Genomic DNA, 14,332 nt, shown 5'->3' on the forward strand with positions numbered 1-14,332 from the left:
GCACAGAGTTCAAGGAAGGTGGCTTTACGAAAAGTTCTGCAGCCACTGCACATCATCCCATATCTGCATTACAATCTGATCCCACCACTCACTGCTTGTTTCCTGAGCCCAGTAGCAACAATCCACCGTGTGCAGCTGCTTCGTGAATACCAACATCAATCTTGAATTGTTTCTTTCCATGGCACACAACAGCTCATGAAATATTTCAGGATCAGCAGTTCATAACACTTATCACTAGACTGGTGAGCAGTGCAGGATCCATGCTTTCAGGCAGAGATGGCAGGTGCAAAGTTTACAGGTGCAGCTGAAAAATGGCCTGAAATGCAGTTGGAAGACCTTGGAATTTTGGGATGGAGAAAACTCCCAGAACTCTAAGCAGGAGAAGGTGATGATTTGCACAGTGGGATAGCTTTTCACAGTGCACTGCTCTCTCTGTCGGTGCAGGAAGCATTGTATGAACATGCACAGGCGATGTAATTACAGCAGTTTATGATAATCGATGTAACTTAAGTCTACTTAACACTGTAGTGTAGACATGGCCTCTCTTAAAAACAATACAATAGCGGAGGACAACTACCAACAAATATAACTTCAGAGGAACAAAAATAACACTTTACTTGAAGAATACATGCAAGCCAATATTGCATGAAACCATTCTGTCTAGCAATTTCATGCTAGAATTCAGTTTTGTGACAATGAGACATATTAAGAAATGAAAATTTGGTCCCTTGTAAATTGCAATGTGCATCACACAACATAAATAAATAGTAGAATGCAATTTGATAGAGAATATGTTATAAGAAGTGATGGTTGAACTGAAAAAAGCACTGGATCAGGTGAGAATTCAAATGTTCAGCGGTCAGCTTATCAGATCTAGAGCTGGATAAATACTACAGAAAACTTCGTAAATTTTTATATAGGATTTAAATTTTTGAAAAATACCAACTCCATAAGTTGGCTGAAAAACAGCAAATATTTTTGCCAAAAAAATCATCAAAAATTTGAAAATTTTAAACCAGCTCTATCTGATTCCCTTTGCTGTCTAGAAAGCAGGCTGAAAGGAGACTGCACTTCTCACAGCCACCCAAGTCACAGGTAGCACAAGAACAGCACCTGTTTTTAGTGTGTCTGCTTTGGAATGAAACCAAAAGGTGAACAGCTGTGCAAAAGTAGGAATAAAAACACCCAACCGATCAAGTTAATTCCAATCCTAGTTCTCTTGCAGTCAAGGCTCTACACATATCATAATAAATACCAGAGGAAAAACATTGCTTATTAGGGATCATAGAATCATAGGGTTAGAAGAACATAAGAATGGCCATACTGGGTCAGACCAAAGGTCCATCCAGCCCAGTATCCTGTCTACTGACAGTGGCCAATGCCAGGTGCGCCAGAGGGAGTGAACCTAACAGGTAATGATCAAGTGATCTCTCTCCTGCCATCCAGCTCCACCCTCTGACAAACAGAGGCTAGGGACACCATTCCTTACCTATTCTGGCTAATAGCCATTAATGGACTTAACCTCCATGAATTTATCTAGTTCTCTTTTAAACCCTGTTTATAGTCCTAGCCTTCACAACCTCCTCAGGCAAGGAGTTCCACAGGTTGACTGTGTGAAGAAGAACTTCCTTTTATTTGTTTTAAACCTGCTACCCATTAGTTTCATTTGGTGGCCCTTAGTTCTTATATTATGGGAACAAGTAAATAACTTTTCCTTATTCACTTTCTCCACACCACTCATGATTTTATATACTTCTATCATATCCCCCCCCCTTAGTCTCCTCTTTTCCAAGCTGAAAAGTCCTAGCCTCTTTAATCTCCCCTCATATGGGACCCGTTCCAAACCCCTAATCATTTTAGTTGCCCTTTTCTGAACTTTTTCTAATGCCAATATATCTTTTTTGAGATAAGGAGACCACATCTGTATGCAGTATTCAAGATATGGGCGTACCATGGATTTATATAAGGGCAATAAGATATTCTCCGTCTTATTCTCTATCCCTTTTTTAATGATTCCTAACATCCTGTTTGCTTTTTTGACTGCTGCTGCACACTGCGTGGACCTCTTCAGAGAACTATCCATGATGACTCCAAGATCTCTTTCCTGATTAGTTGTAGCTAAATTAGCCCCCATCATATTGTATTATTAGTTGGGTTATTTTTTCCAATGTGCATTACTTTACATTTATCCACATTAAATTTCATTTGCCATTTTGTTGCCCAATCACTTAGTTTTGTGAGATCTTTTTGAAGTTCATCACAGTCTGCTTTGGTCTTAACTATCTTGAGCAGTTTAGTATCATCTGAAAACTTTGCCACCTCGCTGTTTACCCCTTTCTCCAGATCATTTATGAATAAGTTGAATAGGATTGGTCCTAGAACCGGCTCTTGGGAACACCACTAGTTACCCCTCTCCATTCTAAAAATTTACCATGTATTCCTACCCTTTGTTCCCTGTCTTTTAACCAGTTCTCAATCCATGAAAGGATCTTCCCTCTTATCCCATGACAACTTACTTTACGTAAGAGCCTTTGGTGAGGGACCTTGTCAAAGGCTTTCTGGAAATCTAAGTACAATATGTCCACTGGATCCCCCTTGTCCACAGGTTTGTTGACCCCTTCAAAGAACTCTAATAGATTAGTAAGACACGATTTCCCTTTACAGAAACCATGTTGACTTTTGCCCAACAATTTATGTTCTTCTATGTGTCTGACAATTTTATTCTTTACTATTGTTTCAACTAATTTGCCCGGTACTGATGTTAAACTTACCGGTCTGTAATTGCCGGAATCACCTCTAGGCCCTTTTTAAATATTGGCGTTACATTAGCTATCTTCCAGTCACTGGGTACAGAAGCTGATTTAAAGGACAGGTTACAAACCATAGTTAATAGTTCTGCAATTTCACATTTGAGTTCTTTCAGAACTCTTGGGTGAATGTCATCTGGTCCTGGTGACTTGTTACTCTTAAGTTTATCAATTAACACTCCTCTAGTGACACTTCCATCTGTGACAATTCCTCAGATTTGTCACCTACAAAAGACAGCTCAAGTTTGGGAATCTCCCTAACATCCTCAGCCGTGAAGACTGAAGCAAAGAATTTATTTAGTTTCTCCACAATGACTTTATCGTCTTTAAGTGCTCCGTTTGTATCTTGATCGTCCAGGGGCCCCACTAGTTGTTTACCAGGCTTCCTGCTTCTGATGTACTTAAAAACATTTTGTTAATACCTTTTGAGTTTTTGGCTAGCTGTTCTTCAAACTCCTTTTTGGCTTTTCTTATTACATTTTTACACTTAAGTTGGCAGTGTTTATGCCCCTTTCTATTTACCTCACTAAGATTTGACTTCCACTTTTTAAAAGATGCCTTTTTATCTCTCACTGCTTCTTTTACATGGATGTTAAGCCAAGGTGGCTCTCTTTCAGTTCTTTTACTGTACATTTAAGTTGGGCCTCTATTATGGTGTCTTTGAAAAGCGTCCACGCAGCTTGCAGGGATTTCACTCTAGTCACTGTGCCTTTTAATTTCTATTTAACTAACCTCCTTATTTTTGCATAGTTCCGCTTTCTGAAATTAAATGCCACAGTATTGGGCTGTTGAGGTGTTCTTCCCACCACAGGGATGTTAAATGTTATTATATTATGGTCACTATTTCCAAGCAGTCCTGTTATAGTTACCTCTTGGACCAGATCCTGTGCTCCAATCAGGACTAAATCGAGTGTTGCCTCTCCCCTTGTGGGTTCCTGTACCAGCTGCTCCAAGAAGCAGTCATTTAAAGTATCGAGAAATTCTGTCTCTGCATTTCATCCTGAGGTGACATGTACCCAGTCAATATGCGGATAACTGAAATCCCCCATTATTATTGAGTTCTTAACTTTGATAGCCTCTCTAATCTCCCTTAGCATTTCATCGTCACTATCACTGTCCTGGTCAGGTGGTCGATAATAGATTTCTACTATTATATTCTTATTAGAGCATGGAATTACTATCCCTAGAGATTCTATGGAAGATGTGGACCACAAGGGTCATCTAGTCTAACCCCCTGCCAAGATGCAGGATGTTGTGTCAAAAAGGATATGCCGTAGTTTGAGCTCCCTTGAATACTGTGAGTTTGGAAGCATCACTCAATCTCTAATGCTTATAGGTAAGCTGTCTGCTTACAAAAGATGGTGGAAAAACACAGAGCAGACAAAGAGAGAGAAGAAAAATCAGCTACCTGGGGGGAAGGGACAGAGTGAAAATAATTATTTGTATTGAGAAAATAGAAAATGGCTACCTGAGGAGTCCATGCAATCTTCAACACTAGAGGCTGTGAATTTCTGGCCAAGAATATGATTGTAGTCTTCCAAAAAGTTTACTGATCCAAGAGGGGATGCAATAGGAGCTTTATCTGGAATACCAATGATGAATTGATTTGTTACAAAGTCGATGTCAGAATATTTTGAGGTAAAACACTATCCTGGGGCTAGGTTTACTCTTTCTTGATAGGCCAGGTGCAGAAATGCCAAAATATTTAGCTTATTACTGCCTAGTGGGGATTCAGCCGAATGAGGAGAGGTGAATAAGTGCTGAGGCGCTGACCTGGCTGGTTGCAAGCTCCCAGTGGAGCGGAGATTATAGATTCAATACCCATGAATGGGTTTTCCACACCTGGAAGATGTTGGCCAGAATCTGTGCCAGCAATTTGTCCCGTGATCTTTTATCCAGAAAACAACAAAATGCTATCATTATAATTATTCAGTTAGGCTAAACATTCTGCAACCTGTACTCTCATTGCCTAGCACCATAGTTCATTTGGAATGACTGACATGGATTCAGATGCTATTTAACGCGTATAAAGATGATAGGCGATAGACTGCCTTTATATTATTTTTCAAGGACCACACAGCCCCCTTCAGGTGCAGAAAGCTTCCAATGACTTCCAGTGGATTTGGGAGTTTGAATCCCTAGCAGATAGAGCATCAAGCCCTATATTACTTTTTATCATGTTAATTTTTCAAAACTACCTACCTACAACATGGAAAACAACTAGTTACGACGAGGTCCAAATACTGTGGAGACTGATGCAACAGAAATATATAGAGAGGGAGATCAAGACATTTGTTTATGAAGGTACCTAACACATTATTTATGATCTACAAATAATGATTACATAAATAAATTCTGTCAGTATGAAATTATCTCCTAGTCTTGTTACCAAATCACCACTAAATCTAAAACAAGATATAGTACGGCATGCTAACCTTGGTGTTTAGCATTCACCCAGCTCAGTAAGTAGTTGCTGGTTTGCTGAAGCAGAACATTATTGTCTCCTTCATAGGTGCAGTTTGGGTCATTGTCATTTCGAATATCACCTAGACGATTCACTTTTAAAAGAAAAGTCACAAATTTTAATACATAATGTTACTCAATCATTATACAAATATAGGTCAAAAGAACTTGGAAACAATTATTCTGTGAGTAAAAAAAAAATAAAAAATCGGACTTGGTTTCCAATACAATATAATTATTCTTACCAACAGATGATGCTGAAAAGTTACCCTTTGTTTACAAAACTAAATACATAGGGGCAAATTTTCAGAAGCATGATATCCATTTTATGAGGGCAATCTGCATGTGCAAAATCTGCATCTGTATTTCTCCTCCAAATGAACTGCAAGGGCAGTCTGGATAGTTGTAACTGCCTGATTGCCAGTGCAAATATTCCACTTTGCACCTGAAATTCATTTTGTGGGTGCAGATTTTGCATGTGCCAACTGGATCTGTGTGACACTCTGTACCTCAAAGTAGCATCCTGGAACCCCCATCTTCACCACTGTGAAATGATTATGATATGTTTTGTACAAAGAATGCCTTGTGAAGTATCGTTTAAAAAGTTTTGCTCTGTTGAACATTAACACCCTGTTGAATTATATGTGCTATCATTGTATGTGAACTTATGAAATACTGCTCTGTATGTGTTACTGAAATATGTTGTGAAGTGGGGAATGTCCACAGCTAGCCTTTCAGTAGCAACAAAGGAGCAACTATCATTGGCTAGACAGGCGTTGATATCCCATCAAGAAGAATCCACTCTTCCAGAGGCTTCTCAGAGAGGGCAGGTATGCAATGAGGGTTACCTAACCCCCACCTCACAGCAAGTATCTTTCTAGCAGTTGGAAGAAAGTATAAAAGGGGAGCAGTGACATCATCACTTGGCCTCTCTCCTCCCCCATCTCTACACCTGGGAGAGCATCTGGAAGACAAAGAGTTTGAACCGGGGAGACTGGTCCCAGGCTGGGAAGGGAATCTAGCCTGTGTATTAAGGACTGTGAGCTGCCTGTAACATGTATTAGGGTGAGAAGAGCTATTTGATTCAGATCTTGCTTAGGCCATGTCTACACTTACAAACTGACAGTGACACCACAGTACTGATCTAGCTGTGCAGCTGAAAGAGCACGTGTGTAGCTGCGTTATGCCGACAGGAGAGAGCTCTCCTGTCAACATACTAAAACCAGATCAATGGACGGCGGTAGCTGTTGGTGGGAGAGGGTCTCCCGCTGACATAGCGCTGTGCACACGAGCGCTTATGCCAGCAAAACGTATGTCACTCAAGGGGATGTTTTTTTCACACCCCTGATCGACAAAAGTTTTGCCAACGTAAGTGCTAGTGAAGACATGGCCGTAGTCTGTTAAAGTTAGAATTTAGACTGTGTTTCTATTTTTATTTCTTATGTAACCGACTTTGATCTCTATGTCTGCTACTAATATCATTTTAAAATCTATCATTCTGTAGTTAATAAATCTGTTTTATATTTTACCTAAAACTGTGGTTTTAGTTGAAATGCCTGGGAAATCTCAGCTCAGGTTTAAAAGGACTGTTGCACGTCCCTTTGCTGGAGTGACAAACTAATTAATGAACTTGCACTGTCCAAGGGAGGCTTGAGCAGTGAAAGATGGTATATTTCTGGGGTGACTGCGGGGTGTGAGTCTCCACATGCTGATGGCTGAGTGATGATAGCACCTGGAGGGGTTGGCTGTTTGTCACTGGCATAGCATTGTGAGAGACAGCCCAGGCTGGAGGATTAAGGGGGTATAGCAGTCCGACAGCTCCAGGTTGTACCCTGGGGACACCATCACAATCTGTAAAAAGGAAGATGGGGCCAAAACCCTTTTGAAAACTCACTGCCACTGATGCATACATCTGTACACAACAAAACCTGTGATAGAAATGTGCGCAAACAATCTTAACTGACTGTATCTATTCAGGAGTTTGTAACTTACTGGCCAGGTAACCATGTCCTCCACAAGCTTCTCGACATTCTTGGGCCGCTTGCTGGGCAGTCCAGGAGGCCAGTGGTTTACCACCAGTAGACAAGGCATGAATCTCACGTCCAATTTCAGCCTTTGTAAAAAATAAGCTAATGGTCAATGTTTTTTTAAACAAAACAAGTTCAAGAGTACACACAAAAAGCTAAGGGTGAAATTCATCCATATGACTGCCACAGTCTTGATCAAGACCAGGGATTGAACCAGGTATTAAAAGCCTGAATACCTCTTGAACGAAAAAGAGCCAGGCTCTCTAGCTGTGAGCTGTAAACAGACCCACATCCTCTATGGACTGGTCACAAAAGGAGACACATAATACACACCAACCGGGGTGCAAGGCCTATACACCATTTAACTTGACCTGCACAAAGCCCGAGGGTTTAAGTGAGACTGAAGTGATAAACAGTCACTGTGCAGACCTTGACACGGGTGAATTCCACCTTAAGTTATTACAAAAATAATTCTATTTACAAAAAGACAATAAAAAAAAACTATATAGTGCACTTATGCTTGTCAGAGTCAGGCCCTATACAGGTGCAGAGAGATAAAAATTATTTCCTTTACAGAGATTGCCAACAAATTCATTGTACTGCTCATTTAACCCACATTTCATAAATGTTAATATTTTACAGTTAAATTATTTTCAAATGTATTAACTTGAATTGCAAACTTGAGCCTGACTCTGAAAAGATATTGTTCTGGCTTATGACAGAAACTCTGTCATGTATCTCATGCAGTGTCAATTTCAGTTGACCAAAACTGAATCTTCATTAAGACAATGCAGAGAGACAAGGTGGATGAGGTAATATCTTTTATTTGACCAACTTCTGTTGGTGAAAGAGACAAGCTTTTGATCTTACACAGAGCTCTTCTTCAGGTCTGGGAAAGGTATTCTATGTGTCCCAACTAAATGCAAGATGGAACAGATTGTTTAGTATAAGTAGTGCATATTGCAAGAGCCCACTGAAGGTGCAGTGACCAGTAATTACTTAGGCCCCTATTCAAGAAGAAACATTGCTGTTTTGGAAAGAACTTGAATGTATGCTTAAATCCCATTGAAGTCATCAGAACATAAACCCATGATCAAAGTTAACTGCTTTCCTGGCCTTTAACACTAATGTTTCTTCCCCCTCTTCCCCTCATTTCTGAGACACTTGTGTATACAGGCCCTTGGTTTAACAATTGGAAGTTTACTGCATTGAAAACCCGAGTTGCAATTAAAAGGATATGTATATACATCTCACCTGTCTTGGACTCTTATCCTTCATCAGAAGACCTATGTGAAATTCTATGAAGTTCATGAACAAAGACTTGGCGAAATGGTCTAAGGCATATGTAGCTGCCAGATAGGGAAGCAGGCGCCATTGCTAGAATGAAAATTAAATCTGTGTGAGGGAGGGTTGATATATACATATTATTAGGGGGTTTTCCAAGGATACTCAAAACCCCTATGGTATATTTCTTCAGTTTCTAGAAAACTACCATATTTCAACTTCAATCTTCTAATTATTAAGCATCTGCCCTCCCACCCCCAATACCCTATCCAAATACAGACTATATTGTTTGTGGTTATGTTCAATTAACAATTAGAGCTGGATGGGAAACAATTTTCCTGTCCCACAAAAATATGAGATTTCAAAAAAAAAATTCCCATCCCAAATCAGAACAAGTCAACTTTTCATAAACCAAAAATCCTCCCCTTCCCCGCTCCCCAAAGAAGAAGAAGAATTTGGGTCAATTGAACCATTTCAATAATTTTGAAATGTTTTTATTCGGTTTTTGGCTTTTTCCTCCCAGAATTAGTTTAAATGAAAAGTCATTTTGAACCAGAAGACTGGAGTTTTTCATTTCAAACATAATTTTGACAATTTAAAAACTTCTTTGGATTGAGAAATTTGTTGAAATCAACCCTCTCCAGTGAACAGTTATGGTTTTGACAAATTGGCATTTTTCAATGAAAAATGTTTCATTGAAAAATTCCCAACTAGCTATTTTTGCAATGGCTCTTTAAATCAGTAAAGTAAATGAACCTTCTTCACAGGGATGCTCATGGTGAAACCATCCAAGTTCATGGTTCCTATTAATTTTTGATAAACATCAGATTAAACCAGCACATTGGTTCAATGAAATTCTTTGGGTGCAGAGACCATCTTTTTATCCTGTGTTTGTACAGCTTCTGACGTGGGCTACAGCAATACAAATAATTATTTCTATATTTTCAAAGGTTAATAAAGAAAAAAGGCTAAAGTAATGCACACAAACATGCTAACCAACTGTGCATTGATAAAACCAATGGTAAGGTGGAGGGTATTCTTCTTATTGTTTTCTTTAATACCCACAATGTTGTAGACAATGTTTACACACAAACACCCTACCCCAATCTTTCAATTGAAGATGACAAGCCAAATCAAAAGGAGAGAAAGAGAAATATAATCAAAAGAGGTACAGTTGTTATATAAATTATGCACTTCTTGGTTTGTTAAATAATTTACACTTCAATGGTATCTGACTGCTCCTAACTTATCTATGATTAGTTTGCCTGTTTGTTGACAGCCTCAAGGAAGAAGTGGGTCTTGAGGATGATCTAGTACAGCCCTTATGGGTCAGTTGAAGGATGGTGTTCCATGGATAGGGGACAACATGGAAGTAGATGCAACATTGGTTGTGGGAGATGTGGAAAAGAGGGTAGTTAGGGACTATGGAAGAAATGAAATGTGAGACAAAAGCAAATAAATAGAGAGGGGCAGAGCTGTGAGGACCTTGAAGGTCAGGATAAGAATCTTGAATTTGATGCAGTGGAGTAGTAAAAGCCAGGAGAAGGATTCAGCAGATGGGGTGACATGTTCAGAACAACAGGTGAGGAAGATGATCTTAGCAGCTGCATTGGGAATAGACTGGAAGATGATGTCAATGTAGGGCAGACCAACACAAAAGAAAGCATGATGAAAGTTGATATGGACCCAGAGTTTCTGAAAAGTAACAATAAACTCCCTCCCACCAATGTCAGAAAAGTGCTTCTAAGAGATCAACAATATATTGGGGTTTCAGTATTCCAAGGTCTGATTCTTATTTACATAAAGCCAATTTACACCTCTCTGGCAGTGAGAGGTGCGTGCTTTAAGGCCTTTTTACATTGCCAGAGTGATGTAAAGGGGCCTAAAGGCTTGTCTACAATTACAGTGCTGCAGCAGCTAGTGCTTAGTGAAGATTCAACCAATGCTGGGAGAGATTCTCCCGTTGGCCTAGGTACACGATCTCCCTGAGGGTATGTCTACACTACGAAATTAGGTCGAATTTATAGAAGCCGATTTTATAGAAATTGGTTGTATACAGCCGATTGTGTGTGTCCCCACATAAAATGCTCTAAGTGCATTAAGTCGGCGGACCGCGTCCACAGTACCCAGGCTAGCGTCGACTTCTGGAGCGCTGCACTATGGGTAGCTATCCCACAGTTCCCGCAGTCTCCGCTGCCCATTGGAATTCTGGGTTGAGATCCCAATGCCTGAATGATGCAAAATAGTGTCGCGGGGGGTTCTGTCATCAGGCACCTCCCCCTCTGTCACAGCAACGGCAGACAATCGATTTGCACCTTTTTACCTGGGTTACCTGTGTAGACAATATACCATGCCAAGCATGGAGCCCGCTCTGCTCAGCTCAGCTCACTGTCACCATGTGTCATCTGGGTGCCGGGAGACGTGGTACTGCATTGCTACACAGCAGCAGCTAATTGCCTTTTGGCAGTAGACGGTGCAGTATGACTGGTAGCCTTCATCGGCGATCTGGGTGCTGGCAGACGTGGGGCTGGCAGACGTGGGGCTGCATTGCACACACCAGCAGCCCCTTGCCTTTTGGCAGTAGATGGTGTATTAAGACTGATATTCATCGTCGTCATATTGCATGTCAATCATGGGCACCTGGGCAGACATGCTCAGTCCTATCGAACTGTCTTGACGATGATGGCTATCAGTCTTAGTACACTATTTTCTGCCAAGCGCCCAGTATTTTCTGCCAAGCACCCAGAAGATGCCGAGGGCTATCAGTCATGCTGCACCGTCGTCTGCCAGCTTAAGATGTAAAAAATAAATTTGTTCTGTATTCATTTGCTTCCCCCTCCCTCTGTAAAATCAACGGCCTGCTAAACCCAGGGTTTTGAGTTCAATCTTTGGGGGGGGCCATTCTGTGTGACAGTTGTTTTGTTTCTCCCTGATGCACAGCCACCTTTGTTGATTTTAATTCCCTGTACCTGTACGCCATGTCGTCACTCGCCCCCCCTCCCTCCGTCCGTCCGTCAGATACTAGTTTTGTGCCTTTTTTCAGACCAGATGCCATAGCACTGGGATCATGGAGCCCGCTCAGATCACCGTGGCAATTATGAGCACTATGAACGCCACGCGCATTGTTCTGGAGTATATGCAGAGCCAGGACATGCCAAAGCAAAACCAGGACCAGCCGAGGAGGCGATTGCAGCGTGGCGACGAGAGTGATGAGGAAATTGACATGGACATAGACCTCTCACAAGACACAGGCCCCAGCAATGTGCAAATCATGGTGTTACTGGGGCAGGTTCATGCCGTGGAACGCCGATTCTGGGCCCGGGAAACAAGCACAGACTGGTGGGACCGCATCGTGTTGCAGGTGTGGGATGATTCCCAGTGGCTGCGAAACTTTCGCATGCGTAAGGGCACTTTCATGGAACTTTGTGACTTGCTTTCCCCTGTCCTGAAGCGCTAGAATACCAGGATGAGAGCAGCCCTCACAGTTGAGAAGCGAGTGGCGATAGCCCTGTGGAAGCTTGCAACGCCAGACAGCTACCGGTCAGTCGGGAATCAATTTGGAGTGGGCAAATCTACTGTGGGGGCTGCTGTGATCCAAGTTGCCAGGGCAATCAGACACCTGCTGATATCAAGGGTAGTGACTCTGGGAAACGTGTAGGCCATAGTGGATGGCTTTGCTGCAATGGGATTCCCAAACTGTGGTGGGGCGACAGACGGAACCCATATCCCTATCTTGTCACCGGAGCACCAAGCCACCGAGTACATAAACCGCAAGGGGTACTTTTCAATGCTGCTGCAAGCCCTGGTGGATCACAAGGGACGTTTCACCAACATCAACGTGGGATGGCCGGAAAAGGTATATGATGCTCACGTCTTCAGGCACTCTGGTCTGTTTCGAAAGCTGGAGGAAGGGACTTTCTTCCCGGACCAGAAAATAACCGTTGGGGATGTTGAAATGCCTATCTTGATCCTTGGGGACCCAGTCTACCCCTTAATGCCATGGCTCATGAAGCCGTACACAGGCAGCCTGGACAGTAGTCAGGACCTGTTCAACTACAGGCTGAGCAAGTGCCGAATGGTGGTGGAATGTGCATCTGGACGTTTAAACGCGCGCTGGCGCAGCTTACTGACTCGCTCAGACCTCAGCGAAAAGAATATCCCCATTGTTATTGCTGCTTGCTGTGCACTCCACAATATCTGTGATAGTAAAGGGGAGACATTTATGGTGGGGTGGGAGGTTGAGGCAAATTGCCTGGCCACTGATTACGCGCAGCCAGACACCAGGGCGGTTAGAAGAGCACAGCAGGGTGCGGTGCACATCAGAGAAGCTTTGAAAACGAGTTTTGTGACTGGCCAGGCTACGGTGTGAAACTTCTGTTTGTTTCTCCTTGATGAACCCTCCGCCCCTCCCCCCCACCCAGTTCACTGTACTTCCCTGTAAACCAACCACCCCACCCTCCTCACCCCCCCTCGAGCACCACTTGCAGAGGCAATAAAGTCATTGTTACTTCACATTCATGCATTCTTTATTAATTCATCACATAACTAGGGGATAATTGCCAAGGTAGGCCAGGATGGGTGGGGGAGGAGGGAAGGAAAAGGACACACTGCAGTTTAAAACTTTAACTCTTATTGAAGGCCAGCCTTCTGATGCTCGGGCAATCATCTGGGGTGGAGTGACTGGGTGGCCAGAGGCCTCCCTACCGCGTTCTTGGGCGTCTGGGTGAGGAGGCTATGGAACTTGGGGAGGAGAGCTGTTGGTTACACAGGGGCTGTAGCGGCGGTCTCTGCTCCTGCTGCCTTTCCTGCAGTTCAACCATATTCTGGAGCATATCAGTTTTTTGATGCTCCAGCAGCCGGAGCATTGACTCTTGCCTTCTGTCTGCAAGCTGACGCCATCTATCATCTTTAGCCCGCCACTTGCTCTGTTCATCCCGCGATTCAGCCCGCCACCTCTCCTCTTGTTCATATTGTGCTTTTCTGTAGTCTGATATTGACTGCCTCCACGCATTCTGCTGTGCTCTGTCAGCGTGGGAGGACATCTGGAGCTCCGAGAACATATCATCCCGAGTCCGCCGTTTTCTCCTTCTAATCTTCACTAGCCTCTGTGAAGGAGAAACATTTGCAGCTGATGGAGGAGACGGGAGAGGTGGTTAAAAAAGACACATTTTAAGGAACAATGGGTATACTCTTGCACGTTAAATTTTGCTGTTCACATTACACAGCACATTTGCTTTTGTTACAAGGTCGCATTTTTCCTCTTATATTGAGGGCCTGCCAGTTTGGTGTGAGAGATCACTCACGCAGTGCCAGGCAACAGATTTCGGCTTGCAGGCAGCCATGGTAAGCCACAGTCTTTTGGCTTTTTTAATCTTCTTAACATGTGGGAATGGTTTCAAACAGTAGCGCCCTCATTTCCCATACCAAGCACCCGTTGGGTTGGCAATGTAAAAGGAGGGGCTGCGGTTTCCGGGTTAATATGCAGCACAAACCCAACTAACCCTCCTCCCCCCCCACACCCAATTCTCAGGGATGATCACTTCACCCCTCATCCCCACCGTGTGGCTAACAGCGGGGAACATTTCTGTTCAACAGAGCAGGAACGGGCACCTCTGAATGTCCCCTTAATAAAATCGCCCCATTTCAACCAGGTGACCGTGAATGATATCACTCTCCTGAGGATAACAAAGAGCGATAAGGAATGGATGTTGTCTGCATGCCAGCAAACACCGGGACCATACGCTGCCATAC

General features: G+C 42.7%; 1 protein-coding gene across 5 annotated transcripts in view; it reads right to left on the bottom strand.

Moving 5' to 3' along the window:
• The window catches only part of ACOX3 (acyl-CoA oxidase 3, pristanoyl), a 67,317-nt gene that overhangs the window by 15,172 nt on the left and 37,813 nt on the right, over window positions 1-14,332 (bottom strand). For all 5 annotated transcript variants that reach the window (XM_034772881.1, XM_034772883.1, XM_034772882.1 and 2 more), the window contains 4 exons: window positions 8,552-8,674; window positions 7,263-7,383; window positions 5,243-5,365; window positions 4,276-4,389 (listed from right to left, as the gene is read on the bottom strand). In XM_034772881.1, coding sequence (XP_034628772.1) covers window positions 4,276-4,389; window positions 5,243-5,365; window positions 7,263-7,383; window positions 8,552-8,674 — 481 coding nt within the window. The remainder of the gene's footprint in view (window positions 1-4,275; window positions 4,390-5,242; window positions 5,366-7,262; window positions 7,384-8,551; window positions 8,675-14,332) is intronic.

This window comes from Trachemys scripta, chromosome 5, assembly GCF_013100865.1.
Source record: "Trachemys scripta elegans isolate TJP31775 chromosome 5, CAS_Tse_1.0, whole genome shotgun sequence".
In the NCBI taxonomy this organism is placed as follows: domain Eukaryota; kingdom Metazoa; phylum Chordata; order Testudines; family Emydidae; genus Trachemys; species Trachemys scripta.